General features: G+C 42.0%; 1 protein-coding gene across 1 annotated transcript; it reads right to left on the bottom strand.

The window, feature by feature from the left end:
• Positions 1 to 13,710: 13,710 nt before the first annotated feature.
• Positions 13,711 to 26,099, bottom strand: CRELD2 (CRELD disulfide isomerase 2). Its single transcript, XM_086610196.1, has 10 exons — positions 25,947 to 26,099; positions 24,744 to 24,826; positions 23,699 to 23,809; positions 21,622 to 21,713; positions 20,417 to 20,593; positions 19,317 to 19,415; positions 17,592 to 17,669; positions 16,684 to 16,779; positions 15,708 to 15,848; positions 13,711 to 14,189 (listed from the first exon to the last, which is right to left on the bottom strand). Exons 1-10 carry the CDS (start codon positions 26,097 to 26,099, stop codon positions 14,131 to 14,133), a joined length of 1,089 nt encoding a protein of 362 aa, XP_086466322.1. The 3' UTR covers positions 13,711 to 14,130.
• Between the last annotated feature and the right edge of the window lie 1,392 nt (positions 26,100 to 27,491).

The raw sequence follows: 27,491 nt of genomic DNA, 5'->3' as shown, positions 1-27,491 counted from the left end.
TTCAGGGAAATCTTCTAGCAGCCTTCCAGTACCTAAAGGGGGCCTACAAGAAAGCTGGAGGCGGACTTTTTCACAAGGGCGTGTAGTGATAGGACAAGGGGTAATGGCATTAAACTGAAAGAGGGCAGATTTTGATTAGATCTAAGGAAGAATTTTTTTACAATGAGAATGGTGAAGCATTTTGAGGTCCCTTCCAATCCCTAACATTCTGTGATTCTGTGATTGGAACAGGTTGCCCAGAGAAGTTGTGGATGCCCCCTCCCTGAATGTATTGAAGGTCAGGCTGGATGAGACTTTGAGAAACCTGATCTAGGGGAAGATGTCCCTGCCCATGGCAGGGAGGTTGAAACGAGATGGTCTTTAAGGTCCCTTCCAACCCAAACCATTCTACGCATCTATGCACCTATGATATGTTGTTGATCCTTGCCATAGATTGAAGTATCTCAGCCATCATGCAGATATCTCTCACTTTTAATATCACAATGTATTGCTTGAACCCTCCAGGCCAGTGCTGAATCCTCTCTGTATTAAATTTTAATTGCACTAGTCACACTGAAGACAGTAAGATTATTCATAACCTTAAAATGAAGCATATGTGTTTTCGTTTGGATAGCATCAAGCACACGTCCATACTGATCTACCTGATTCAGCAAGTTGGTTAAACCTCTGCTTAACTCACATTACCATAGAATCATTTAGGTTGGAGAAGACCTTTAAGATCATTGAGTCCAACCATTAACCTAACACTACCAAGTCCACCACTAAACCATGGCCCTAAGCACCACATCTACATGTCTTTTAAATACCTTCAGAGATGGTGACTCCACTACTTCACTGGGCAGCCTGTTGCATTGCTTAGTAACCGTTTCAGTGAAGAAATTTTTCATAACATCCAATCTAAACCTCCCCTCAAGCAGCTCGAGGCCATTTCGTCTTGTCCTATCACTTGTTACTTGGGAGAAGAGACTGACACCCATCGTGCTACAGCTTTTTTTCAGGTAGTTGTAGAGGGGTAAGGTCTCCCCTGAGCTTCCTTTTCTCCAGGCTAAACAACCCCAGTTCCCTCAGCTGCTCTCATAAGACTTGCTCTCTAGACCCTTATGGGAAGAGGACTATGTTTGGCTTTGAGCACTTTCTACTTAAGCTTTACACGCTTTCCTGAATAAGGATATACATGTGCATATTTGCATGGATTTACTTTCTTCTGAAGAGTGCTCAAATCAGGTGAAATAAAACCACATATACACATATAAAATACATATACAGGATTTTACATTTGAAGCAATGAGTATTCCTCACACCAAATGGAAACGACATTTCTAATTACTATATCTGGCATTTCTGTCATACTGTTTGAATGGTCTTCATGGTAATCATAGAATCATAGAATGGTTAGGGCTGGAAGGGACCTTCAAAGGTCATCTAGTCCAACCCCCCTGCAAGGAACAGGGATATCTCCAACTAGATCAGGTTGCTCAGGGCCTCGTCCAACCTGGCCTTGAACATCTCCAGGGATGGAGCATCCACCACCTCTCTGGGCAACCTGTTCCAGTGTTCTACAACTCTCATGGTAAAAAATTTTTTCCTAATATCCAATCTGAATCTACCTCCCTCTATTTTAAAACCATTACCCCTTGTCCTATCACAACTGGCCCTCCTGAATAGCCTCTTCCCATCTTTCCTGTAGGCCCCCTTGAGGTACTGGAAGACCGCTATAAGGTCACCCCGGAGCCTCCTCTTCTCCAGGCTGAACAGCCCCAACTCTTTCAGCCTGTCCTCATAGGAAAGGTGCTCCAGCCCTCTTATCATCTTCGTGGCCCTCCTCTGGACCCTCTCCAGCTGGTCCATGTCCTTCTTGTGTTGGGGGCTCCAGAACTTGATGCAATACTCCAGGTGAGGTCTCACGAGGGCAGAGTAGAGGGGGAGAATCACCTCTCTCGACCTGCTGGCCACGCTCCTCTTGATGCAGCCCAGATAATGACAAAGAAGAGTTAAAAAAATTAATATTGCATATTTAAAATGATGATAGCTGGAAAAATAAAAGCGCTCTAAGGAGCAGAAGGCTGACCTCACCTTTCTTCAGGGACTGTCTGGTCTATTCCAGCACCTAATTCTCTCCTTGCTAATCTCTTTTCTAGCTATCAAAACATAAAAAAATAAATAAAAGAGGAAGCACACTAGACTGTGACCTTCACAAACCATACATTTTTAGTGCCCCAGTATAGTTCCACAAAGTTTTGCAAAGAAAGAAGTAGAAATTCATTGGCTGTAGTGTCAAGTCAAGGGTCTTGTACAAAACACTGCTATACTGCACCAAATGAGTCATCTGCTTTCATTAAAACTCATCTGGTTCAGGTGGTGCCAGGTTGCAAATTGATCATAAAAGTGGTTCCATTAGTCTCTGTGCTCTGATGATCCTTGGAGCTCCAGATGTGCCAGCAAGAATCCTGAAGAGGTTCCAGGTGTTTCTGGCTACCTCATTGCTCTGCTTCTAAACTGCTGAAAACACAGCTGTAGGCAACAGGAACAGCTGGCGATACAGCTGACTGGCAGTGGGAAAGACTGAAAACCAGTGAAGGAGCAACAGTTGTGCTCTTAATAAACCGTATTTGTACAGAAGAGTAATGGTGTAAACATGTATGTTTTTTTGGAGAAAGGTTATGAGCCTTTAAAAATAAAGGTCCTACTTACAATGAAGTCTGCATCATCCTGTCAAGTATAGTGAATTGTGTGTTTGTGCCTTGCGTTTTGACTATCACATCAACGAGATAGGTAAGCTATGCAAGAAAGACTATTTTTCTTCTTGAAGTATTATTTTTCAAAGAAAAGATAAAACCCTGTTCCTCTGTTATTGTTGGAAATCCATAACCTAATTTTGTAGTTTTGTTTGTAGTAACTTTATATCTAAATCTGTAATCTATAAGCCTATAAACTTTAAGGCTTTACACATGCAATTAATTCTATTAAAGGCAGTGGAAATATTGATTTGAATGAAAATTAAGTGTAAATAGGACAATTCACAAAATTGGGATCTATCCGAGCTGGAGGAATGAACTGATAGGAGCCTTACGAAATTCCACAAGGGCAAACCCAAATTCCTGCACTCAGGAAGGAAGAGCCCCTTGCAGTGATATAGGCTGGGGAGCAGCTCTGTGGGAAAGGCCCTGGGCATCCTGGTGGGCAGCGAGATGAGCATGAGCCAGCAGCGCCCCATCAGCAGAGGGGACCACCAGCCTCTCAGTCTGCGTTGAGAAGCAGAGCCAGCAGATCAAGGATTCATAGCAGGAGGGCAAGAGACAACAGGTGTAAGTTGGAACAAGAGAGGTTCAGCCTGAATGTATAGAAAAACATTTTAACTGTGAGGACAGTTGCCAAGAGGTCGCGCGGTCTCCATCATTAGAGGTTTTCAAGAGCTGGTATGGCAGCTACTCGAACCTCACAGCTGACCCTGCTTCAGGAGACAGCTGGATGAGAGGCATCCTGAAGTCCTGACCTGAATTTTCCTATTTCTATGTTATTTATACGACTGAGAAGATCTCAATTGTTTGTGCTTTTGGAAAGAATGCACTGTAGAAGATTCATTTCAAGAAGTATATAACCTATTAATCAGTTTTACTTAAGTGCAATCAGGCCCATATAATTAAAGAGATCACACTTCTATAACTGTGTGTGAGATAGCTGCTTCCTGAAGCAGCCAATATTAACAACTCCTGCTTGGAAGCTTAAGAGTACCCTCTGCTGGCTTAACAGAGAAATAGTAAAAATCTGCAGCATCGCGGAGACATACTGCTTTCCTGCCATAGTCACAGCTGTGCATCTCTGCATGGGGCAAACAGCTGTGCAGTTACATTTATCATCTACAAAGGGAATGCCTGAAGCAACACCGCACTACGCCTGCCACAGAGCGCTCTTTCCCAAACAACAGGAATTCCAGAGCTGTCATCCCATTAGGATGTCTGTCTTGTCAAATAGCCCGTCAAACACCATCTGTGTGAAGAGCTTTAACATAAAATAAAACTTATTCGGGGGACTCTGTTTGTTTTGAACGTGAACAGTGTGCAATGAATTGATAACAGAATTATGTCCTAAAAGATGGAACAGCTTGTGTCTTAATGACTCATTTCTCCCTTGTGAGCTCAAGGGAAGAGTTTATCCACCTTCTACAGCTCACATTGCAACAAGAAATTTTATTGCAAAGTTGACATGAGGTAGGAAGAATTTACTTTAATCACTGCATATATTATAATGTATGTTTTCTCCTTCATGATACAAAATTATGAAGTACTTCAGTTGAAAGGTGTTTATTTATTTATACTTTGGCACACAGGCCTATATATACACCTACCTATGAAAGTATTTATTTATCAACACAGGCATTTAGATGTACAGACGAGTAAAAGTAAAAATGCAGTCGAAATACAATTTTTTTATTTCCTAACCTGATTACTAAGGAGAAGCTGCTGCTTCAGTCCAGGCTTGTGGACAAAATTATCAAAGAAATCCAAGAGATTGCCACTTTCTGGTGGCTGCTTCATACACCTGATGACTTCCCGCATTCCCTCTTCTCCGTTCCCAGTGATGTGCAATCTTTCTATTCGCCGATGCTGAGCAGCCACAGCTAACCTTGCTGTTACTGCATGAACGAAACAGCAACTTTCGCAAAGTATGTTAAAGTCACCGAGGGGACGCACTTCCACAGCAAAAATTCTCAATTTACTGAAACCAAGTCGAAGTTGATCTTAGCACTGAAACTACGTTTCATTGCTGCCAAGAATCACGGTTAGCCATTTCCTTCACATAACTGCATTTCATATGAAAATGTCAGCTGTTGCTACGCTTTTCTAAATGGTAGTTTCTGGCCTCCTTTGCTTCAATGCTTGAAAATGTGACATCGTCTACTCCAGGAACCAAAAAATTTGAAAGCAAATTAAAATCTGCACATTATTTACGTTAAATGTCAAAGATGAGTCTCAGTTCCCTGAATCTGTTCCTCTTCCACCTTTTGCAAGGCAAAGTTGTTACACAGGACCATCTCCTGTGGCTGTGCATTACCTCCAACAAATGAGGCCACGATCACAGCTGCGTGCGGGAGAGTTATTTATTGTGCTAGTCATTAAAAAGAATTACTATCAAATGGCCACCTGACAATATGTTCTGATAGATAAAATAATCAGGAATGATGGAAAAGACATTCCCTCAGCAATTTTGTAATTAGATACTGCATTTCCAAATGGCACAGAGAGAATAATTCCACTCTGGCAAGGGAAGAGTAAGATGACCCAAAAGGTCTCTCCTGTTAGAATACTGAATAAAATACTGAATAATTTATTCACACATCCCTTTTTTGGGCAGCCTTTTTTTATCTAGAAATAACAAACCAAAATAAAAAACTCTATGTAGGCCACCTTATTTTTTTTGGTTTTAAAGTGTGTGTTCCTCCTTTATCCTCCTCCTCCTTTATCCTAAAAAAGCCAAGCTTTTTTTTTTTTTTAAAACTAATACGTAGTAAATATTTTTTTTTTAAATTAGAAATAACTTCTTACAGGTACACAGAATGGGCAAGAATAACAGGATCCAGACTACATTCCTAGAAGACACTGAAAAAATTAATGTGAAGCAGAACTGATTTAATTTAAGGTACCTTTTGTTTTTTCCTCAAGGAAGTTAAATGTGCTTAGTCCAGGTATATCTGCCAAAAAGAGGACAGAAAGTACTGGGTTTATAAAGTTATTGCATGCATAATCTACCAAAATGATAGATTTTACTTACATGGACATTACAGATTTGCAAAACATGAAGCACCATCACCAAAGTAGCCATAATAATTTCTTAAATACACTTAGAAATACTGACATAGCAGCCTCAAGATGTATTTAAAGATGACTTCCCAACATCAACAAGCTTAATCTGAGCATTCATTTTACAGCTAGTATGAAATTCAACTTTTTTTCCCTCTTGGACTTACTGTGCCCTGTGAATGCAGAAGAATTTAGCAAGAGAAGAATTTTCCTAGCTGCACATCTTTCCAGGTACTATTCAAGCAGTTTCTACCCTAGTGGACGCAGTGGTTGATGGGGTTCCTACATATCAAATGCTATGATGCAAATTGGGGAATGGGTGAGGATTAGGGCATGACTATTATTTAACAAAAGCAAACTAAAAAGATGACCCTGAGCCCCAAAGAACCTACAGTCTTCCTACTGACAAAGGCTAAATTAGGAGGGTCTAATTCAACAAAAAAGCATCACTAAGTAGAGAAATAATACTTATGCTGCAGCAGCAGACCAGTATCTGCTACCAGATATTGCTGAATGATATCAACCAAATATCATTTTGCCAACAAAGCAATAGCAGGATCATAGTTCTTGATGTCTGGAGAGTAGTCCTTGGCCTGTTCAGGGATCTGCTTGGAAGGGAAGCTAAGGATGGACAGAAGGGTCCAGAAAAATTGGTTGATTTTCAGTGACCGCCTTCTCCAATCCTGATGCATGGGAAATCAAGCAAAGCTGGCAGGAAGCCAGCACAAATTAACAATGAGCTCCTAACTAAACTCAGGATGTAACAAGGAACACACAAGGTGGAAACAGGAGCAAGTGACCCAGGAGGAATACAGAGACACTGCCTTAGAAGGAAGTGATGTGGTCAAGAAAGCCAAAGCCCATCTGGAGTAGAAATGGTGATGCATTTGAAGAGTGTTAAGGGCTGCTACAGGCATGTCTGCAGCAAATGAAAGAGAATAGAAAACATGAGTCCATTGCTGTGGGCAGAGGACCAGGTGACAAAGGACACAGAAAAGGCCAAGGTACTTAATGCCTTCTTTGCTTTGATCTTTACTGATAAGATTCGGCTTCAGGATTCCCAGGCCTATGGGAATGTCTGGAACAAGGAAGAATTACCTGGAGGAGAATCAGATGAAGGAACATTTAAACAAGCCAGCCAAACAGTAAGCCCATGGGGCCTGAGTGCTCTGGAGGCTAGCCAATGTTATTGCAAAGCCATTCTCGATCATCTTTGAAAAGACATACTGATTGGAAAAGGTGAGGATTCCTGAGCATGTGAAGAAGCCAAGGTTGTTGAGTCTCCATTCCTGGAGACAGTCAAAAGCCAAGTAAGCATAATACTGAGCAACAAGGTCCTGCTCTAGCTGACCCTGCTTTGAGGAGGGTTGTTGGCCTACAGGACCTCTGAATGCACATTCTACCCTCAACCATTCCATGATTTTGTCATCTCAGAAATTCATTTGGCTTATATCCTTGGCAGTGGCGAAGCTCAATTTCGGTCAAGTGGCAAAATGAGTTCCTGGCTGCAGCAACTCTAAGTGTGGAAGTTAATTGGGTCTCAAGCACATTTAGTAGGCAGGTCACTAACTTCCTTACAGTCTCAACTTGAACGGACAGCCAGAGTTGGTGTTATCAGGACCTGCAGCTCACTGTCATACTACTGTATGACCAAAGCAAGCTGATGCTAGGCTAGGGGCCAGGCCCAGCTTAGCTCAAGGTACAGGACATTGCACCATGCCAGGAGTGGAGTGGAACAGTTAGCACTTTCATGTATTGCACTCTCTGCAATCTGGACTTCTAGATTCCACTCAAGGTGCCTAGCACCTACTAGGTGTGAGCAGTGTCAACAACAGGTGTAATTTGGCAACTATCAAACAACTCAGCCAGACTTTTGACATCTACATTCTAGGTAGACACAGTTAAGCAAGCTAGATATGTACTCCTAGCCAAAAACAGCCCTCAAGCATCCCCCATCCAGGTCACAAATGAGTCTTGACTTTTCATTCCTTCTGTGGGACTTAATGTAAGAATCAGGATCAGAAAGTTGAGTCTACTGGTAACAGATATTCATTTTCTACAAAAAAACAAACCAAACCCAATCCCCCCACCAACCCCTAAAAAAACCCACACAAACTTGTAAGAGCTCACACTCTTTTCATTTGATCTGTGGCCAGATGTAGCCCTGCCCATCTAGTTGTTAGTTAACCTAGTGGTTAGAGCGCTCTCAGAAAACAGGAGAAATAAATCCAGGTCTAGGTCTCTTACTCCCCAGCAGATTATCCCAGGAGATTCCTCCACCTTCCAGAATATTGGTTTAAGAGGTCTAGATGTAGTAGGACTAACAGCAACTCTCCCCCTCACCACCAAGAAATTTAACAAAGACAGGGTAATAAGGACATGCCTGTTACCTCAACTACTTCACAAGTAGCTAAATGTGCCACAAAGAACAATTAGTAGACTGGAAATTAAGTTTTAACATTCCAGTCCTGCAAGAGGAAGTATTAATTTGAATATCTTTTAAAAGGGAAAAAGTTAAAATCAAGACAAAACAGCTACAAAAAAAAGGTCTAATGAAACAGAATTACAATTTCAAAAGCATTTTTAAGTAAGAAAGAAAATCTAATACACTAGTGCAAAAGAAAGATTACTACATTAACATTCATTGAAATCTAATTCTAAAAGAAATCTGAGAAAAAACAAGATCTTTGCAAACATATTTGAGCTCTATCTGCAGATCATATTTGGATTAACATTGCAACTGAAACCAGAAAGTTAGACATGGTGTGAAGCTGCTGAAAAAATAGGACCGTGATGGAGAACTGTCTTTTATTTTACTGCTATATATCATAGAATGGCATAGGCTAGAAGGGACCTTAGAGATCATTTAATCCAACGACCCTGTCATGGGCAGGGACGCCTCTCAACTAGATCAGGCCACTCAAGGCTCTGTCCAACTTGGCCTTGAATACCTCCAGGGAGGGGGCATCCACAACTTCTCTGGGCAATTTATTCCAAAGTCTTACCACCCTCGTACTGAAGAATTTCTTCCTAAAATCTAATCTAAATCTTCAATTTAAACCCATTTCCTCTTCTCCTATCAGTGGACACTCTTGTAAAAAGTCCCTCCCCAGCCTTCCTGTAGGTCCCCTTCAGGTATTGGAAGGCAGCTATTAGGTCCCCCCGAAGTCTTCTCTTTTCAAGGCTGAACAATCCCAGCTCCCGCAACCTGTCCTCATAGCAGAGGTGCTCCAGCCCCTGGATCATCTTTGCGGCCCTCCTCTGAACACGCTCCAACAGATCTATGTCTCTCTTATGGTGGGGACACCAGAAATGGACGCAGTATTCGAGGTGAGGTCTCACAAGAGCAGAGTAAAGGGGGAGAATCACCTCCCTTGACCTGCTGACCACACTTCTCTTGATACATCCCAGGATGCGGTTGGCCTTCTGGGCCACAGGAGCGCACTGCCAGCTCATGTTGAGTTTCTCATCTATAAACACCCCCAAATCCTTCTTTTCAGGGCTACTCTCCACCAACTCTGTGCCCAGTTTGTATTTGTGCCTAGGATTGGCCTGACCCAGGTGAAGGACCTTGCATTTTAACTTGTTGAAGCTCATGCAGTTAGCACTGGCCCATTTCTCAAGCCTATCAAGGTCCCTCTGGATGGCATCTCTTCCCTCAAGTGAGTCCATGGCACCACACAGCTTGGTGTTGTCAGCAAACTTACTGAGGGTGCACTCAATGCTGTCATCCATGTCACGGACAAAGATGTTGAACAGCACTGAACCCAGAACAGACCCCTGAGGAACACCGCTTGACACTGGTCTTCATGTAGACATCACACCATTGACCACAACTCTTTGAGTGCAATCATCCAGCCAGTTCTTTATCCACCAAGTGGTCCATCTGTCAAATTCGTGTCTCTCCATTTTAGAGACAAGGATGTCATGTGGGACAGTGTGAAACGCCTTGCACAAGTCCAGGAAAATGACATCCATTGCTTTACCCATGTCAACCAGTGCTGTAGCTTTGTCGTAGAAGGCCACTAAATTAGTCAGGCACAACTTGCCCCTAGTGAAGCCATGTTGGCTGTCACCAATCACTTGGTTATTTTTTATATGCCTTAGTACAGCTACCAGGAGAATCTGTTCCATGATTTTACCTGGCACAGAGGTAAGGCTGACTGGTCTGTAGTTGCCTGGGTTGTCCTTGGTCCCTTTTTTAGAGATGGGGGTTATGTTCACCCTTTTCCAATCTGTAGGAATCTCACCAGACTGCCAGAACCTCTCAAATATGATAGCTAATGGCCTAGCAACTTCAGCCACCAGTTTCTTCAGGACCCGTGGATGCATCTCATCAGGTCCCATGGACTTGTACACCTTCAGGTTCTCCAGGTGTTCCCAGACCTGACTGCTTGTTTTTTTAAAAGCTTTTTTTTCCCTCCCCATGCATTCTTTTCAATTAGTCATTTGCAAAGGCAAGCTTGAATTATTTATATGTTTAACCTTGTGTTGTATTCAGAATGGTCTGAAAGCAGCTTGAAGGGCAGGGTGCACCCTGTCAGTCAGGGAGAATTGTCTTAACATGTGCATGTAGCGCTGCACACATCGAGAGCTTAACACTCAAAATGCAATTTGGTTATTTTCACAACTCTTGGTGCTTTCTCAGTTTGCGAATGTCAGTTCAAAGGCTAACAATGACAACTGCCTGACTGAAGAGGACCTCTCCCATACATACCAGGATGACGCGCGATCAGTCCTAGTCAACCACAAAAGGAAAAATAGTGTCATGTTTGTACAATATATCCCATGTATTTTACAGAGACTTGTGTCCTGATCTTGTCTATAGCCTATGGGCTTTGGCATCTCCTGAGAAAGAACATAGTGACTAGAGCCCTCAATGCTCAAATGAAAACGTTTCAGCGCATACTTTGATTCCAAAGTTTCAACACTGCAGGATTGTTGTATACATGCTGCATACTTGAGACTGCTTTCCTGGCCTCCTTTAGAGCTTTAATTGAAACATGCAGGTCTTTAGGTTTGCTTATTCCTGGAAAGTGTTCTAGGCCTTCTGTGGAGTCCAGCTGTAACATACCAGAGAACCTTGTCCTTAACAGTGCCTACATGGTACTAAATAGCACATTTTCCATTGCAAAAAGTGCTTAGTCTTAGGTTAAGGAACCCCAAAGAAGGAGCAAGACAAACTAGCAAAAGGGATGCCGGTTTTAGTCTGATACCACACAGTATGAAGTTTAGAAAATAACAGATGTGCATCTAGAAGTTCAAGGTTTATCTTGCTATTTATGACAAAAGTACCTAACCAGCACTTCACTAAGGCACAAATCTTGTTTGTTGGACATCTCAGATCACCTCTGAAGTATTTACCAACATATTCATATCATTTGACATGAGCCCTGTAATTCCAGGCAACCGCAAATACAAAGTCTTGTGCTACATAACCAGATCTCCTTACAACCTAATGAAAAGTTTAATGGTAACAGCTCACTTTGTTAACAGCTCAGTGCTAAAAACATACAGTAGAAAGCATTCATACCCTGGACTGGTTTGGTTAACACCAAGCACTTGACCTTCATTACCAGTTTCTGCTAATCAGTTTAAATCCTGCTCCCCTACCCCTTCAGTGCTCATTCTGATTATGAGAGGCAAAACCCAAGACAACCAAGAGTCTGAACACCACTCTATTCAAGGCCATGTTAAATATTAATCACGTACATAACTTGGTCAATATTCCTTCATAGAAAGCTCTAAATACTTGAATCCACCTTCCTGGACCCCTGACTTCTCAAGCTTATCCACAATAATTTAATGCAGAGCAATAGGTGCTAATAATCAGAGGGTGGGAGAGTGGGAGGATTGAGGAAAAAGATACTAGTGACTCCTAACACCCAGGTACCATGTGCACATGTTTCCTAGGGAACAACACTCTGGTGGTTCTACTGTGGTAATGGAAAGACGAGAACATTATTCTCCAGAACTGAACAACAGTTTGGTTATATCAGACTACTCTCACTGCTTTTGCAGGTCAGGCTATGAAGAGTTTCTCTTCCCTATCACCAGAGAAAAAGAAGTTCTTGAAGTTTTTGGTTTTCATTGCTTTATCCCAGAGTAGAGCTTAATTAGGACCAATTGAGTTAGGGTTTTTCGTTCAGAGCTTGGGTGGGTGGAGGAGGAAACGGAAAGCAAATTATTCCACAATGTAGTTAAGATCCTCATCAGGTATCCCCTCAGAGCCCCAAATAACTTGAAGGGAACTTAGAATGGCAACTTTTTCTTCACATGAGGAAGCATTATTTCAGGCTTGAAACATTAATAGAGGAGCTTGTACCAGAGAGACAATTCCCTTGAGTATGAGTTGATGGTAGTTTCTAAACAGAACTGACATTTCATGTTAGTATTACCAAGGACCATTTGAACCACCATCTGAACACCTGGGAGTTAAGTGTCAATGTCTGAGCCACAAAGACAAGCTACACTCTCCTGTAAGATCCTTAAGGCCTAAGGATCTTAACCGGCTACGCCTATACTAAAAAACCCTAAAGATCCTTGAGTTGTATTCCCTCTGCTCCCTGAAGTGTCTACTATTTCCTTCTTTTAATTTAGTACTTATTAAACAAACCCCCTACCCTACAACTTAAAAGATATGTGGCATATAGGCCCATCTCCAGCAAGTACAGCTGGGAAAGCATTAAAGTTTTCATTCTCAGACTGGTAAATTAAGAAACATCTAGATTTAATAGCTGACCGAAAATAATTTAAAGAAAACTGTTACAGATACTTTAATACCGTTGGATATTTGAACTGCAGCTCACAAGATCAGCTTAGACAGCTTTTAACATAAGAATCCAAGAGTCCTTTTTTGTACAATATTCACATAAATATCTATTGCACATACAAATCTTACATGCACTGTTCAAACAGAACTGTGATTTGGTCTGAACAAAGAAGTCTTCAGAAGTATACAGAAGGCGTTTGGCCTTCACTGCTCAACAGGTCAATCCTATTCATACCCTTTTTATTTCCACTTACCTCAGGGTAGGTTATAGCTTCTTCATAGTCAAGCCCAAGCTATGCTCTTTTTAGCTGTATTCTTTAATCCCTCTTTATCCTCCCTGTATCCACTACCTCAGTGTATTCCCAACTTTACTCACTTCCATCGGAGCTTTAAATACTACGTTTGCAAGGTCCTTAGCTTACTTACACCCATGATGGTCCTGAAGAATATACCAATTTTAGCTCTTATACTTGCCTTTAAGCTTAGAGACAACATGTAGAAAGTTGTGTCTATGCCATGCTTATTAGCTTTCCCTCTGAGATGGCACAAGAGACAAGAAGATAAACTGATTGTAGTATGCGTGCTCTGAAAGAGACAGGATGCTATTACATGCAGCAGTATGCTGTAGTGACAGTCATATATTCATCAATTCTAGAGAGTACACATACAACAAGTGTGAGCCACTGAGCACAGGTATTAGCCAAACTTACTTTTCATCACTGTATAAACTAGTTTACATACTTAAGGCAAGTATCTGGAAGAAAGATTTGTCTACCTACCTTTGGAAAGTTGTTTGACACAATTCTTCCTTTAGAGGAAAGCGTGTGTGTCTGTTTGTTGGGTTTTTTTTTTCCCCCTCTGATATACATTCCAGCACTACTGAGTGCTAGAGTTCAGTGCTGAACTGAAATACAGTGTCTACAAGGTTCTATGTTCTTGTGGGGTTTTGTTTGTTTTTTTTATGGGTTGTTTCTGTTTGTTTGTTTTTCCATTGCCCAAATGAAAGACAGACACGACAACACAGCAAGGTATTAACATGTTAAAAATTTTTAAGGCACATTCCAACAAAATAAACTTTTATTGAATGCAGTATTAGGCATTCTATTTTGTTTAAGGGGACAGTGCTTCCCCCCAAAGAGATTCCCTTAGACAATTTCTAAAAGCTGTATTTCAGTTACAGAAGTATTTCTCGTGTCAAGAAACACCAAACTTCAGTCCAAATTTTTCTTGAATTGTGAAGTCTAACTAAGTCCTTCCACATGATTATAGTTTTCAGTAGGCACTAGAATGAGAAACCTGCACATTTTTTACAATTGCCGGGTATAATGTTATGTTAATTCAAATTTTATACTTACCCATCTAGAGTGTTGTTCTTATATAAAAAGTGGCATTTAAGAATAAAGAAATGCAGCTTAAAGAGCAGTTTTTCACCATTTAAAAAAAAAAATCTTAATGGTAACCTGCATATTTAATACCATTTCCACTGTATGTCAGCTAGCAGAAGCTTAGTCCAATAATTTAAAACTTCAGATAGGAATGTCTTTTGGTTCTGAATGCAGATCATAAGTCATCATGTACAGTAGGTGAAGGCTCAGTTGTTTCACTCTCTACTTCCTCTCCTGTGAAATTAAGTATCATAATTAGAATACAAATGTATTATTAATTATATTATATAATTTTTGACACTAGGTATTTTTTAAAGAGATACCCAAATCAACATATTTATCAAGACCAGACAAGCAATAAAGCCACATAGAAGAGTTACCTGCACCATCCTCCTAGTCTAAGCTTCTAACTTTTTTTTTTTTTTACTAGATGCAAATAAAACGTTTCAAATAAACTAGTATGACATTGTTAGTGGAACCTAAAAGTAGCACAGCTATTTCTATTTTAAGCTTTTGTTTTCAGCTATTCACAGTGAATTTTCTCCTTTCCACATGATTTGTCAGAAAAAATTCTGGTATCTGAAAACAAAAAGCAAATATTACTCAGAATTATTTTCTAGAATGCAAACTGCTCAGTTCAGATGTTAAAACAGCCTTTAAAAAAACAGAGCAATTTTATTATATTGGTAAAAGCATTTATCTAAGAAAAAAGCTAAGCCAATTTGTCAACTTTTCATTTTACTTTTATTCTCATGAAATGTCAGACCACATTAAAAAAATATAGTAACTGATATAATGAATTCCTGCACAGGAAAAGAACATAATTGATTTTAAAGGACTAATAACAGTCAGTACTGAGAGTGTAAGGTCTGAACTGAATGGCCTTGAGTAGCAATACTGCATAGATCTTCACAACTTATTAGCACAAGATGAAAGAGCAGTCTTGCCATGAGGAGGAAACAACAACAAAAATCAAGCAAGCTAAGAAGTAGAAAGACAAGAAAACTATGAAACTGAGTCTCATCTATTCTCCTACACCCTTCATTGCAAAATAATCCTGTCTCACTTTGGAGTTATTAAAAAAAAAACAAACAACAACCTAGATGGAGTAACAAAACACTAATGAACATAATTCTGTCCATGATGTGTCATACATCCTAGAGCAAATTACACTTGAATTTCATGATTGAAGGTATAGTTTAAGTCAAGCTCAACATTTCCTTACTAAGGAAAGATGGATGTCTTCTCCATATTCACCATTATGCCAGCTCTGATACTTGTATGATCACAAAATAAACAAATTCAGTTCGCTCATCCAGCAAAAAGAATTCTGCTTAGTTTTATGATACTTCAGTAAGCTGAAGCAGCTTGCATGCCATCAGATAAATCCTCAAGTCATTATAATTAATGATAATGGGAAAAAAGTGGGGAGAAGGAAGACCTTTTTATGATAGCAGTAATTTGCTAGTTCACTTTATGTAACAAAGACAGAGGCTTAAAAAACTTACAAACACAACCTTGAGCTAAACGAAAAAAAAACATCAACACAAGAACAGGACATTTAAAAAACCTACTGTCTTTAAGTAATGAAACATGCATGCCAGAATGTGGCCTACACCATAAACTAGTTGACACAGACAACAGCTGTAGGAAGATGAGAAATCATACAGAAGAGTTAACAAGTGACTAGGCCCTTAGACAGAAATACAACTCCAAGTCCTTGATACAGCATATTTTAAAACAGCCACTTGCCTGTTTTTACAGTTTGAACGCATGTTCCATCCTTATCTTCAAACCCTTCTGAACATACACACTTGTAACTACCTGAAGTATTAACACAGTCTTGATTCTCTTTCACGCAGACCTTTTCAGGAAGGTTACACTCATCTATATCTAGAGACAGAATAGGGGAAGAAAGAGCCCATTGCTATTGTTTTGTTATAAAGCTTACTTGTGCTCAGTCATATAAACAAACATAAAAATCACTGAGGAGCGGAATGCTACTGCAGCAGATTTAACTTCTGTTAAAATAATCGGTACAGTTCTTCATGATTTAGACGGTGCTTCAAATTTATTCAGATAGTACTGAGTTTTTTATGTTTTACAGGCCTCTATGCGTGGAAATGAATTGAGCAACAGCACTCGACCTACTGAAGACTTCCAATAGTCATTTGCTATTGATGCCATCAAGGTACAACTAAAGGGATGGGAGTCTGTAAATATTGACAGCTACTTAACATGGTGTGTGCCTTCTGCTCTTCCCCACAGAGAAACTCTTAACTTCCCTCTTTTTACTATCACTTCATATGTTATAATCCACTATGAATTAGCGTCATTTGAACTTGGACGTTAATGGATTAACAGAAAGACAACAAAATCCACATTGCCTCCCTGCTTTTCTGCTACAAAATGAATACAGGTGCACACTTCTAATGAAGTGGTAGATAACTGACAAGAGACTCATGTATTTCTTTCCTGAAGCGGCTATAAGATACTTTGTTCCTTCGGCAGGAGTGTTTCATCTTTAAGCCTTGTCACGCATATTAACTCAATAACATAAAGGAAGTTATACGGAAAGTGTTTGCTGCTAATACCAGAACGACTGGGTTTGTTTTGAAAAGCTTGAAAACTGAAGCAGACAAATGCAAATGTACTTAACGGCTCTGCAGCATGGCTAACCAAGAGTGAGCTAACTGGTGTTCTACCATGTATTGCTAAATCCACCAACCTGTACACTTTTCATCTTCCTTCATGTATCCAGATGCACAGGTCTTGCACTTGTCAGAACCTTCCCCTGTGCAACCTACGCAGCTGGCATCACATGCTGAGGATAAAACATTTTAAGCATAAAAATTCATGTATCTGAGCTTTAAAGTACCATCCTTAAAGTCAGTCAGCTTACGTACACAAGAAATCATAGAATCATGGAATGGTTTGGGGGTTGGAAGGGACCTTAAAGATCATCTCTTTCCAACCCCTGTGCCACAGGCACAGACACTTTCCACTAGATCAGGTTGCTCAAAGCCTCATCCAACCTGGCCTTCAATACATCCAGGGATGGGACACCCACAGCTTCTCTTGGCAACCTGTTCCAGTACCTCACCACCCTCAGAGCGAAGATTTTCTTCCTTATATCTAATTAAATCTACCGTCTTTCAGTTTAAAACTATCACCTCTTCTTCTATCACCACACTCCCTGATAAAAAGTCTCTCATCTTTCCTGTAGGCCTCCTTTACATACTAAGTGAAGGCTGTTACAAGGTTTCCCCGGAGCCTTCTCTTCTGGATGAACAACCTTGACTCTCTCAGCCTGTCTTCACAGAAGAGGTGCTCTAGCCTCCTGATCATCTTTATGACCCTCCCCTGGACCCACCCAAGCAGGTCCATGTTCTTCTGTTGGGGGCTCCAGAGCTGAACACAGTACTCCAGGTGGGGTCTTATGAGAGTGGAGTAGAAAAAAATCAGAAATGTCTTACTTTCCTCACACTAGAGAGTCCAAAGCTTCATCCTTCCCATGCCCAGTCAAGACCAGACCACACTGTACTGAATGCCTGGCATCATACCCTTTCTAGCACTATCTCTAGCATTACATTAGGATTCTAGACGATCAAGTACAACAGCAGATTAAAAGGAAACCTTTGCATGAGAAAGATCCATCTGTGTTCAAACAATATTGGTGATCTTTGCAAGGAGCAGCTGTACACTCATCTAAATCTGAAAGATACAAAGTGACAAGTTACCTGAAACAGTAGTCATGATTAAATAGCCACATTAATACTTGCAGGCTATGCTTGAGATCTCATGAGAACTGGCCCACAGAAGCTATAAACTTAAACTGACTGCTTTGAGAGTAACTGTTACGATGAGTTTATGATCAGATATGCAACACGTTACACATAAAAGTGACATGATAACTTATATACTGTTTTGTTCAGTTTAGAGTTACATTAACAAATCAAAACTGATCCTCAGATGTTTTGTGATGGCAATAACAGACGTATCAGAAATTCAAGAGATCAAATTAAATAAAATTTCCAGAATACTTGCCATCCTTGCCATTTTCAAGTCAGTGTTTTCCATGCATTTAGGCTTTCTATGCAAATAGCATAACAAATAAGCAGACAGACTACTCTTCTGGAACGCTGTTGATTTCTCTACTCCTATATTACCAAGATATGAAACTTTTTAAACTATTTTTAAAAATTACACAAAGGTACACACATAAACCACTTAGTCTTCTACGTAAAGCAAACTGGAGAAAGCCAAGTTATGGTTAGGACCAGCCGAGCTGAAAACCAGTTTACCTGAGAAGTTAAAACATGCTAGTCTTGTGAACTCAAGGAAGGGGCACAACAGTATTCACAACTAAAAAGATTTGGACAGAAAAAAGCTGTTCCAGTCCCCTTGCTGTCTATCTCATCCTGTTGCTGCAGACACCATTCCTACTGATTACTCAATTTTCACTTGATCAGTTGGAAAAAAACAGCTGTGCAGAAGACAATACGGGAGCATCTTAAAAATGCTCCTGGAGCATTTAACAGCTGCCTAAGCAGGTATTGCAGTTGCCGTAATTCAAATCCTAGTTCTCCTTAGCACTTTTCAAAAGAAGCAGTGTTCACACCACTTCTAAGATAATGTTTCCAGACGTTATGGTCTCATGGTCTTTAATTGGTCAAATTCAACCAGTTCAACAGAACGCATTCCTCTCCTCCTTCTGCAGTCCTGCATTAGGAGTATTTTTACTATCTGGGCTTTCCCTTAAGAGTTTTATGTGTCTCCCTATCAACCAAGAGAAATGCTAAGCAAGAAACAAGTAAGAGATTAATGGAAGCACTGAACTTTATGTCTCCTGGTATTTCTCTCCAGTAACAGGAAAAGTTAGTATGCCTGGCATTTAGTGAAATGTTTGAACTCTTATCAGGGCTGAGCATTTATAAACATGCAGTAATGTGAAGTCAATTGTGCAACTACTACTAAATACGTAGATAAGCTGACAGCAATCTTCCAGTAGTTGACAAAATAGTTTATATCAAGAGCATGACACTGTTTAGCATTCAAATACACACAAAAACCATGTTTTAAAAGAATACACCACTTGCTCCTATCTGTATTCCACTAAACTGGAAAGACACACAGTGAACAGTTTAATAAACATAACTATAATCACCAGGCAATCAGTGGGGAGGAAATACTGCTTTTCTGCCATGTGAAACAAGTTAGGAGAAGAGAGACTACAAACTAAAGAAATGTAAACTGACAGAACACTTCCATGAAATACTGTAAAACTCGATGTGATGTCATCTAGTCTCACTAGCCAACGTTGCTGCGAAATCTGTTTGAACTTTACCAAGTGTTACTCACCCACACAAGCTGCTTCTTCATTTTTAATCCAGCCTTCTTTACAGTCTTGGCAGTCCTTGTTACTTGAACCAGTACAAGTTTTACAGGCAGTGTGGCAGGCTGAGATAAGAGAAAACTATAACATGAGCTTTGTTGAGAGATTCCAAGTTCTTGCACATAAACTCTCAAAAAAGCATTTAAGATTCACTGGAAGCGACCATATTTTAGCAGCCTGACCCTCCCATTCACTACATTAAGTCTGGACTTCACAGAGATACTTACAAAAATGCAGCTCTCCATCTAACAAATCCTCAGACTACTTCATTTGCAACTAGCTATGAGAGCAATGCATGAAATGGTATTAATCTGAAGAACTTCACACACAAACATACTAGAAATCCAGTTGTATATGCATAATATATATAACATGCAATATATATAACACATGCATGTTATATACTGTAACAGAAAACATAAATAGGAATTACTATACAGCCAGATTAAAAAAACAACATACAGTGTTGAAAACCAATCTTAGATCCCATGGTCACAATTTAGTTGCTGCAGAATCTCATATAAGATGTAAAAACAGATAAAAATCTGAACAACTGAAAATCTTTATTCCTATGACCTCACTTTGTTTCAAAATTAAGCTTAGACATACTTAACTGGAATCTACGTAGTCTACAGTACAGATCAGCTGTTTCCATGTCCATTTACTCCAGTTAAGCTTATCTCAGACACGAGGAAAACCTAGTTGTCATAGTCCCCTACACAGCAATTTAAGCTCAAGACTTTTGTATAGTACTTGGGGTAGGGGGTGCCCAAAGCTTGCTTTTCCCTACCACCTCCCTCATAACATGGATGAACTCTGCTTCTTAATTTAAAGCAGAAAAAAAAAAACAAATTTAAAAAAAATGAAGGGCTGTCTGGAAGGATGACTTAGCAAATCCTTAGAATTCCACCAAAATGACTGACATGTCATTTATGGTACAAGCTGAGTGACCAACCTGTAACTATTTTTTGGTTTTACGCTTGCCAGTTTAAACTGTTTCTAGTTTTGTTTACAAAAACTGAAGAAGGAAGAAAAATGTCTAAATATGCGTCAGAGACTTAGTTACCTGTACAAACAGAATGCGTCTCATTTCTAAAGGTACTGAAGTAGCCATTAGAACAGTCCAGACAAAAATCTCCTGTATACTCCTTGTTACAGCTACACGAGCCATCTCCACCTCGGGTACCATCACCATCACAGTGGCCATTTCCATGGCAAGGTCTTTCCGATCCACCACGACAAGCTAAAAAGGGTCAAAAATACTTTTAAATCAGACGTTAAAGGAAAAAAATTCCTATTCTGAGCCACAAGCACCTGAAGTCCCTTTCTCTTCACAGACAGTAAAATGTAAAATAATAAAAAAATGTAGTAGTCACACTAAACCAGGATACGATTTCTGAAATCTTTTTTCCCTTCAAAAGTAACCAAAAAGTTTGCAAGAAGGAATGCTCTGTAATATATTCAAGAATAAGAATAACTCAAAATAATTTCCAGAGAAGTTCAGTTATAAATTTAATTTTTGGTAAAGACCATGGCTTAGAATTTTATCTATTTTCCTGGCTAAAGTTGGTATCTTTATTTACTCTGGATTTCTAAGAATGCTCATACTGCAGTTGGAAAAAACCTACTAGCAATCATTTATATCAATATTGGGAATTGGCACTTCATTTTTAACAATACAAGAGGCCAAAGCTGATCTCTAACAAGGCACAAGTTTTTAGAGATGTATAAATTATACGAACTTCAGAGGCCAAAATATCTCCTTTATCACATTTTCAAAGACCGTACTTTTAACCAATTGTCTCCCACCTACTTTTATCCAATTTCTCTCATTGCCTTTTCAACAAATCCTCACTTGTGTGTTTCCTCATTGAATCTCCAAGAGCGTTTTGGCTGCTTTACTCTTGAAACTGGTCAAGGATGACTGTCTATATAGCTTCTGAAAGGCCACCTAAATGACAGACTTGATGTCACAGAGAGCCTTTAAGCATGGGTCAGGTGTGGATGAGAGCATCAGATCAGATGGATTCGGCACTTGTAGGTACTCTTGATAGCTTTGTACGCTGCTTCACGCCCAGAGGACTTTCCTTCAGGCAGGATGTTCACAAGACAGTTACCTAACCATAAGGCAGCAGGCAGGTGCACACTACATGGCAGCTGCTGTCTCAAACAAAACATCACACTTCCTGTATCCATCCATGTTATTAAAGACTGAAACAAACAGGTAAAAAGAACTTATCTACTTTCATATTTTTCAAAAGAAAAAATTACCAAGGCAATCTGGTCCGTAAGTTCCAGCAGGGCAGCAAACTTCTATCGTTTCTATGCAAAACCACTTAAACAAATCAGGATACTTCTTCTTTCTGTATAGGAAAGACATTCATTTATCAACAAAAAGAATGACGATTCTTTAAAAGTCAACTCACATAACGGAACCTGCACAACGCTGTACAGAAATATATTGTACGTGACAGATTAGAAACTTCTTTTCTGTTCCGAAGACAATCTTATTTCAGGAACTAATTTCTAGAAGTCCTCCAACTTAAGATGAGTTTACCTTTTAAACTACAATACTACCAACAGAGACTACTCAACTTTTATAGATTATTTTTATGAAAAATGTGAAATAAGAGTAAGCAATAAAAATCACTTCAATATCATCCTGATCCACTACACCCTCTCCTTTTCTTTTTGAACACCTTATTTTCAGATAAGGTTTATAAATAGTTTAAACGGTCTTTCTTACGTCGTCCTCTTAAAGATAACTGCTGTCTTTATCTCAACTATGCAGAAGATAACCCAGGATGGATTTTTAACATTGGCTCAAATTATTGCCAACTTGACTTCACAATGGGGTGCCTGTTGAAATTTCTCCTATTTTTTGGCATGAATCAAGTATTATTTTAGAAGAATTTTTTTTTTTTTTTAATATTAAGAAGTTATGTGCTACTCTAGCATTAGAACATACCTTCAATTAACAATGAAATCCTAGGTATTATTTTGCAAGCAAGCATGAAGACTACTACAGTTCTGAATGACAATTCACAGATCTCAGTACCACACTGATACTGAAATCTGAAAAACTTTAATAAAAGAAAGGTTTAGAAATTCTGTAGTCTGGCAGAAGCCTTCAGCAACTCTTGAAGCATGTACAGCTTCTCCTTCTAAACCAGTACAACCTGACTGTATTGATGCCAAGGCTCAGGCCCTGAAAAGTAAATTTACCAAGTACTGCATGTAACATAACAACTAGTGAAAAAGGATCTAAGGCATCCATGGACAAAGAAACTGTCTTTGGAAACTAACACAGAAAGTGAACGACATTTTGATATTGTAGGTTAAAGGACAGGACGCAAAAGTTAATCAACTGCACTCAAAGGTCTTATTAAATACAGAAGCTTTCCAAACACCAGTGGATTTTATGAATGGTTTTGTTTACATTTCAGGAAGTCTACTTCATCAAATTCCCTAGTTTAAGATCCATTTCTTTCGGTTCTGCAAATTTAGAACAGCTTCAGAGAATGAGCTAGTTTACTCTGGGTTGCATAGCTCACCTTTCCTTCAACTGACATATTACTGTATATACAATCCTGTACAGTTAGGTAAAAGGATAAACAATAAAACAGTCATTAAGAACAAAGTGGGTTACCAAAAATCCCTATCCAGGGATGAAGCTGTATAATGGTACTTCACCCTATTGAATTCTAGCTGACAGGCAGTGCTGACAATCTAAAGTTGTAAAAAATACTTAGAAGAAACATGATTTGGAATTAAAGAAAGATCTTAAGGAGATGTAAATTCCTTGCACTAACTGTATTTTAGTTATAACAGAAATCACAAGCTAGCTCAGAAGGCAGGTAGAAGTCAGCTGCTACAGTACCACCCTAAAGAGATCCAAATTCTAGATTTATTAGAATCAACTATGTTTTGATTGACAGGAGGACGAAATAACGTTTTGGGAAAAAAGCAAACAAACAAAAAATCCACAAGAACCAGAGTCCCTTGTAGTTTTATGACAAAGGAAAATAAAAAGGGTAATAAACCCCAAAGTTTTCCACAATGTTAGTTTGCCTCAACACCCCACTGGTAACCGAGTAGACAGTCTATGAGAAGCCAGACTGGATGTTTTGGTGCAACACTTCTGGAATCGAAAATAAAAAAGAACATGGTACAGCGGCACATGTTATTAAAAGTCAGCCTGAACCCAGCTGTACCCAACAGCAGCTCTTGAAGGAGAGTGAAGAATTACTCATACTCTTATTGTTCAGTCACAAGGTTTAACATTAGCAGTTCATCCTCTTAGATACTTACCCACAGAAAGACCTCCACAAAAAAAATGGATACTTACAGTTTGAACCACCATTTCTCTATATGTTCTTCATGTTCTTCTACCATGTTGTTGCATTCAAAGTTACTACTGTCGCACAGATTCTCTGTGATCTCCACAAGACGAATTTCGCTACAAGCAGAGAAGGAAAGTCATAAGTTTAATTTTAACATATGACACCACTCAAGATACGACAGAGAAGCTAAGCTTCAGCCTAGAACACTTGATCAGATTAAAGTGCATTCTGAATGAGTTCTAAACCAAAGCAAATACCAGAATAAAGAACTAACGAACATTACTTCAACCAAAAAATTAGAAGGATGACCACAAGAACTACTTTGGCTTGCTTGGTTTTATTATGTTTGGAGGTTGTAGGTTTGATAGCTTTTTAGCTTCCCAGCAAGTTTTGAGTGCAATATTTTTCTCCTCTGTTCAACAATAAATTTCAGGTATTGCTAATATCTGATACAAGCCCACGAAGCTCACAGGACGTGAGGTTCAGAAATCCCATCCTTAACATCTCAATGCTCCAACTAAGATTAAAAAGTGAATTTGAAATTGAGAAGAAAGATACCAGATCACTTTGCTCAGTAATCAGACATACAAACAAAAGACTACAGTAATCTGCACCTCCTCTAGTTTTCTGTTTGGCACTGAAATAGCGACAAGCCTAAGAAGGAGATACTGCTTTAATTCTAAAACAAGTATTGAAGTACTCCACACCTTTTATGACAATCAATTAACTACTGACTATTATTTAAAATCATTATTTTGGTACTATAATGAGTAAATAGAAAAAGACTACTATGGTCAATGACAGTATTAACTTTTGTTGTTTTCAAAAAGAAAAACGAATAAAGGCATTAATAAGGAGTTTCAGTCTTTACCGTAATCCTTACTTTACAATGTAATTTGCTACACTTTAATCAATAAGAATTTAAGGCTTGGATATGTGAAACTTTAGCTGCAACTTCTAATATTTAAGTTCCAGACAGACGCCAGGACAGTGAAGTCACAGACAATGAACATGAAATGTAACCAAATGAAAATTACTGAGACAGCTTACCTGGACTCATACTTTGACAGCGTCTTCTCTTCCCAAGCAGTGTTTCCACCACCGAAGTTCTTTTTAGCTGTATCTGCTAATCCCTACAAATGAAAAGTACCAAAAGAATGTAAGGTTTTTTTGTTTGTTTGTTTTTTGAATGCAAGGGTTTTGAATTTCAAACAAAAATTAAGGGCACTATGAAAATTGCAGAGTGCTGTGTAGAAACTTCAGTAAAGCTCTGAAGCTTCTAATTAAGTGAAAGAAACAGCTACTCATAACATGAAAACTGAGAAAGCGTAGGTTACAGTGTAACATGACTCAATTTTCATAACAGATAAACGAGGCCTTTTAGACTCTTCATTTACACCAAAAACCACACACATACAGAACTTTATATCCTTCTTCTTTAAGTTCTCAGAAACTTTATTAACCAGTTGATCATGACCTCTGCTTCGTTCAGTTTTGATAGCACCTAGCCCAGTCCTCACCATTTCCAACTCAAACACACAACCATAGAACAGGATAATTCATTGCGATCAGCACAATTCCCCCAGTCACAGTCGAAGTAAACCAAATCATACCCTTGCAAAAAATCTCCACAGTTAAAGCGACCTACCGGGTCTACGATAGTGAAAATACGTACAAAGGGCATTGAGTATCTGTCACAAGTGGAAGCAGCCCCTCGCTGCCTACGTTGAATTTACTGTGCCTCAATGTAGGATTGCTGGAAGTGGCAACAGACATGGAATTTTATAGGATAAAGTTTTCGATCAGCACACCTCATGGAACCGGGCACACTACAGCCAGCACAGTCCGCCCTTTGGCGCTGAAGCACCGGAACAGCTTCGGTAGCAAAGCTCGAGGACCTTTGCTACCGGTCGCCCTGAGGACTACAGCCGTTACCGGAGCCGGGAGTAAACTGCGGCCGTGCATCCGCTTGACCAGACGCTACCAGCAACGGAGCAGCTGGCGGAAGCGCTCCCGGAGTCTGGTCGACGGGATCGATGCGCGGCAGGGCGGCGAGCCGGGCAGCCGCCGACTCGCCCGGCGCCCCTCCTCGCCCCCTGCCGCGGACCGGCCCGGAGACTGGGGGCTGCCCCTCGCAGCGGCAGGTGCGGGGCGGCCTGCGCCGCTGCCGCCGCACCCCGGGCTGCTGCCGGAGTCCCGCCGGCGAGCCCCCGCCCGCCGCCCTCCCCGCGGCCCCGCGGCCCCGCCGCCCACCTGGTTGAACCTGTCCACGATGCCTCGGCAGGTGGAGCACGCCAGGCGCCGCCGCTCGCCAGCGCCCAGGGCGGGCGGCAGCAACAACAGGGCCGTGCAGAGCGCCACGGTCAGCGGCGCCCGGCCCGGGCGAGGCGCGGGGCCGGGCCGCATGGCGAGGGCGCGGGGAGCCCCGGGCAGAAGGAGCGGGGCCGCGCACAGCCGCGGGGCCGCGCACAGCCGCGGCACCGAGCGCGCCTCAGCGACGGCAGCGCCGGCCGCGCGCAGCGCGCTCGCCCCGCCTCGGCCCCCACAGCCACCGGCCCGCGAGCTCCATTCAGATTTCCGCGTCAGCCCCACGCACGCTCCGCCGCAGGCGCTCGTTGGAGGAGGCAGAGGAGCGCAGGAACGTGGCCCAATCAGAGCTCGCCACGCTCCGGGCCAATTGGAGCCCCCCGCGTGCGCAGAGAGCTGAGCGGGGGATGTGGCAGAGAGCTGCTGGGGGAAGCGATGCCCGTCGGACTGGCGCGCTGCCGCCATCATGAGAGCGGGCAGGCGCGAGCTCCGTAGGGGCTTCAAATCCACTCGCCATTTGTACTTGGCAGCCACTTCGGAGCCCTTCTGGGGGCCGGGGCGTGCTCTGCCCTCACCCAATATGGCTGGCTAGAGAGAGGCGGTCACGTGGGCACAGGGCTCTCTCTCCTCCCCCCGCCCCACTCTCCTCCCCTCTCCTCTTGCCGGCGCCCTCTGTGGGGCGGCCACGTGCGCGCGCGGGCGGTGAGTGCGGCCCGGGCCGGGCCGAGGGCGCTGCGCCCGGGCGGGCGGGGCGGGGTGGGGCGGGAGCGGCGGGAGGTGACGGTCGTGGGAGCGTGTGAGGGGGAGCGGGGCGGCCGCCGACAGCCCGTTCTTGTGTCGCAGCCGGGCCGGAGCGCGTCCCTGGGAGCCCCGTCCCCCGCGGCGGCACCGGGCTGCGGCTACAAGCGTGCGGCGGGGCGCTGCCAGGCTCTCCGCCTGCCGACCGCGGTAGCGGCGGCGGGGAGCGGGGCAGGGCAGGGCAGGGAGGGCAGCCGGCTGCTGGGGAGTGCGTGGTGCCTGTCAGCGGGCCGGCGGGGCCGCCTCTGCCGCGGGGGTCTCCTGCGGCCGCGGGGGCGGTGCCGGTGGCTTCGGAAGCGGTGCGCGATGCTGCGGTTCTCGTCTTGGAACACCCCCGGGCTGGGCAGGAGCGACCCGAAGGGGAGCAGCTCTGAGCCCGCCCCGAGTGCGCGCTGTGCCGGCAGTCTTGGCTCGGCCGTGCTTATGTCCGGAGCGCGGCGGGTTCCGCGTCGCCGCGCCCGTTCGCTGAGGCTCAGGGTGGCCTGGCGGCGGGGGCGAGCCGCGGAGGCCGCGCTGCCCGTGGGGAGCCGGCGGTGGGTGGGTGTCTGTCTGTCTGTCTGTCCTCCGCGGGGCCGCTAGAGGGGGACCGGGGACCCGCTCCGGGGCGGGCGGGGTGCTCGGGCGGCGGCGGGGGGGTGGGCAGGGGGCTGCTTGTTCTGGGGTTTGTTTTTTTAATTTCCCTAGTCGAAAGCG

The sequence above is a fragment of the Tauraco erythrolophus genome, chromosome 4, assembly GCF_009769465.1.
Source record: "Tauraco erythrolophus isolate bTauEry1 chromosome 4, bTauEry1.pri, whole genome shotgun sequence".
Classification (NCBI taxonomy): Eukaryota; Metazoa; Chordata; class Aves; order Musophagiformes; family Musophagidae; genus Tauraco; species Tauraco erythrolophus.
Note: the sequence above shows the minus strand (reverse complement) of the source record. Positions and strands in the feature narration are given on the sequence as shown.

Excerpts from the sequence above, each read along its gene's own strand:
- CRELD2 (XM_086610196.1), bottom strand. The coding sequence starts at position 26,099 with ATGCGGCCCGGCCCCGCGCCTCGCCCGGGCCGGGCGCCGCTGACCGTG. Across the intron at positions 21,714-23,698 it reads GAGAAATGGTGGTTCAAACT|AAAGAAGAAGTATCCTGATT; the intron begins GTAAGTATCCAT and ends TTTCCTATACAG. Across the intron at positions 20,594-21,621 it reads TTACGGACCAGATTGCCTTG|CTTGTCGTGGTGGATCGGAA; the intron begins GTAATTTTTTCT and ends GACCCTTTTTAG.